Here is a 3,521-nt window from a genome sequence, read left to right on the forward strand (position 1 = left end):
GGGGGGGTTCTTCAGCTGTAGAGTTGAGGGTTTGGTCTTCGGGAAAAACTGACTCATTTTTCTCTCTTCTTCCTGCTGGGGTCTGCTTCTTCTTTCCTGTCGTCCTGATCTCTCCTCCTTTTTTTCGTTTGTTACTCTCTTGTAACACCTCTCATCTTTGGCACTTCTGTGATGACCTAATTGTGTTGCAAAGATCTACACTTAGCCTTCTCGGACAAGGGCGAAAAATCTCGGAGGTCCCCTGTGCAAGTTGCGCGCGTTGAAGATCTCTTGGTGGTCTAAAATCGATAAAAGAATAGGCTTCGGCCGCCACTCTGGCATATGACCTTATGCATTTGTGAGCGCTGTAGAACACCCAAAAAACCCCCCAAAAACCTCTCAGTACTCTCACCCCACATGCACTCACTGTACTCGCACTCCACGTGTACTCACACTACACTCTGTACTCACAGTACTCACACTACACTCTGTACTCTCAGTACCCACACTACACCTGTACTCACAGTACTCACACTCCACTCTGTACTTCCAGTGAGTTATTGTATGTACTCACACACTTTGCCGTGTACTCTGTTCTATTTTATGTACTCACACACTTTGCCGTGTACTCTGTTCTATTGTATGTACTCGCACACTTTGCCGTGTACTCTGTTCTATTGTATGTACTCACACACTTTGCCGTGTACTCTGTTCTATTGTATGTACTCGCACACTTTGCCGTGTACTCTGTTCTATTGTATGTACTCACACACTTTGCCGTGTACTCTGTTCTATTGTATGTACTCACACACTTTGCCGTGTACTCTGTACTTCCAGTGAGTTCGGCCACCAGGACCCGGTGAGCGGCAGTGACCTTGACCTACGTTTGGCTGATGCTGTGCTGCGCGAGTTTGAGACACACAGGTAACGCTTCTATGACACACACGGGTAACGCTTCTTTGACACACACAGGTAACGCTTCTTTGACTCGGGTAACGCTTCTTTGATACAGGTAATGTTAATTTGACACAGGTAACGTTAATTTGACACCGTTAATTTGACACAGGTAACGTTAATTTGACACCGTTAATTTGACACAGGTAATGTTAATTTGACACCGTTAATTTGACACAGGTAACGTTAATTTGACACACACAGGTGGGGTTCTTTTGACACAGGTAACGCTTTTTTGACACACACAGGTAACGCTTCTTTGACACACACAGGTAATGGTTCTTTTGACACACACAGGTAGGGTTCTTTTGAGACACACAGATTATAACGGTTCTTTTGACGCACACTGGTAACGGTTCTTTTGAGACACACAGGTAAAAGTTGTGGACCTCAAAACATCCCAGTTTTTATATATCTGATCCATGGTAGTAGTAGTGCTGTTTGATGCCGTGTGTGTCTGTCAGTCTGTCTGTCAGTCTGTCTGTATGTCTGTCTGTGTGTCCCCAGGTTTGACTCGGTAAGGTGGAAGAACACGACATAGTGGTCAGTCTGTCTGTCTGTCTGTCAGTCTGTCAGTCTGTATGTCTGTCTGTCTGTGGGTGTGTCTGTCTGTCTGTGTGTCTGTCTGTCAGTCTGTATGTCTGTCTGTGTGTCCCCAGGTTTGACTCAGTGGAGGTGGAAGAGCACGAGATAGTGGTCAGTCTGGCTCACCCGACCCGGCCCAACTGTCTACAACTGCTCACTGCCAACGGCACCAGGCTGCACCGAGCTGACCTCGTGACCCCGCGCCCTTCACCTGACCCCGTGACCCCCGTGACCCCGGTGACCCCCGTGACCCCGGCAGACGACAGAGTGACCCCACCAGCAAGGGAAGGGGAGACAACCACGGAGCACTGGCGACACCCACACGTAGCCTTCTCTCCCCCGGGTCATGTACAGGTGGGTAGGTGGGTGGTTGGCGGTTGCTCTGGTGTGGTTTGCTTCTTCTCTCCTTTTAAATTTGTATCGTCCTTATCTCCCCTTCTCTTTTATGTTTGTTACTCTCTTGTAACACCTCTAATCTTCTGGCGCTCATATGACCTACCCCCCGGGGGGGTGCCACTGACTGTAGTGTCTTTAGGCCATTCCCAAAGGGAGGATCTTTCTCGTTCAAGCACAGTAGAATTGTAAATGGGCTGATTCATCATGTCATGCTCATAACTGTGCCTGATCTACAACAGGGAACTGCTGCTTTTTCTTTCCTAATCCTTACTATTGTCATTTCCCTCTACTTCTTTTGTATGTTTGTCACTCTCTTGTGAACTGCTATTTCCGGGGTGCCTTGATAGTCGAAGCAGACTTTGTGCTGTTGAAGCTAGAGAGGTGAGCAGAGTAAGCCTGATTCCCTGTAAAGACTTCCCTGCTGACACCCACCCCTTGGCGCTCATATGACCATATGCAGTTGCGAGCGCCGTAAAACCCTCTACTATAAAAAAAAAGTCATATGACTTTATGCAGTTGCGAGCACTGTAAAACCTCTACTAAAATAAAGCAGGTTGGTAGTTCTTTACAACAACAGCAGCAGCAACAATAAAATAAAAACAACTACAAAAAACCACAGCAATCAAATCTGTACACTGTTTCAGCGCCCCTGTGCTAAGCATTGGGTCATTTTGGACATTGAGGGTGCCACCACCCTCTTATTCCTTCCCTCCTCCCTCCCCTCCTCCCTCCCCTCCTCCCTCCTTTCCCTCTCCCTCCAAAATATCAATAGAAATATATGGTTTAATATAGAATGTACCTGCAGAAATTCATGAGGAAATCTTCCTAACTAAACAAGTTCTGTGAGGTAGAGTGGGGTCCCCCCTCAGCAGCCTTGGGTCATGGGATCTCTCGGCATAGAGGCCTGTTTGCTTGGGGTGAAAGTAGTACATACAGCTTGATGTACAGTGGCTGGATGAAATTGTTGATTATTATCAGTGTTATTATTATTATCATTATTATTGTTGTTGCTGTTGTTGTTGTTGTTGCTGTACTGTGTGCGTTGTTTCGCCGGCAGGGTGGCGTGGTGTACGGTCACTTTGGGCGGCCGGAGGATGTTCAGATGGTCAAGGCGCTGGGTGTTGACCTACAGGACAAGGTGGTGCTACTGAGGCTGGGGAAACTGTCGGTGGCCGAGAAGGTAAACTGTTGCTGTGTGTTGTGTCGTGTCGTGTTGTGTCATGTTGTGTCTTTGTCTGTGTGTCACTTGGGAAACTGTCGGTGGCCGAGAAGGTAAGCTGTCACTGTAGATTGTGTCAGGTTGTGTCATTGTGTGTCATGATTCAATAGCAGATATCTTGAGTGTGTCAGTGTGTTGTGTCTCAGTCAGTGTGTCAGTGTGTCTGTGTGTCAGTGAGTTGAGTGGTGTCTTCGAGTGTGTCTGTGTGTCAGTGTGTCATGTTGTGTCTTTGAGTGTGTCAGTGTGTTGTGTCTCAGTCAGTGTGTCAGTGTGTTGTGTCTCAATCACTGTGTCAGTGTGTCGTGTTGATTTGCCCGCAGATACAGTTGTTGATTTGTGTCTGCTCTAAGACAAGACCGGTCTCAGATTCCTGTGACGTGGGGGGGGG

General features: G+C 47.5%; 1 protein-coding gene across 1 annotated transcript in view; it reads left to right on the forward strand.

The window, feature by feature from the left end:
- LOC101851191 (N-acetylated-alpha-linked acidic dipeptidase 2) overlaps positions 1-3,521 on the forward strand; it is a gene marked incomplete at its 5' end in the record, with an annotated part of 25,758 nt that overhangs the window by 6,114 nt on the left and 16,123 nt on the right. Inside the window, 3 exon segments of the mRNA XM_013083267.1 lie at positions 817-903; positions 1,593-1,872; positions 2,972-3,094. Of these exon segments, the coding sequence (XP_012938721.1) occupies positions 817-903; positions 1,593-1,872; positions 2,972-3,094 (490 nt within the window).

Source organism: Aplysia californica, unplaced genomic scaffold (genome assembly GCF_000002075.1).
Source record: "Aplysia californica isolate F4 #8 unplaced genomic scaffold, AplCal3.0 scaffold00221, whole genome shotgun sequence".
Lineage (NCBI taxonomy): Eukaryota > Metazoa > Mollusca > Gastropoda > Aplysiida > Aplysiidae > Aplysia > Aplysia californica.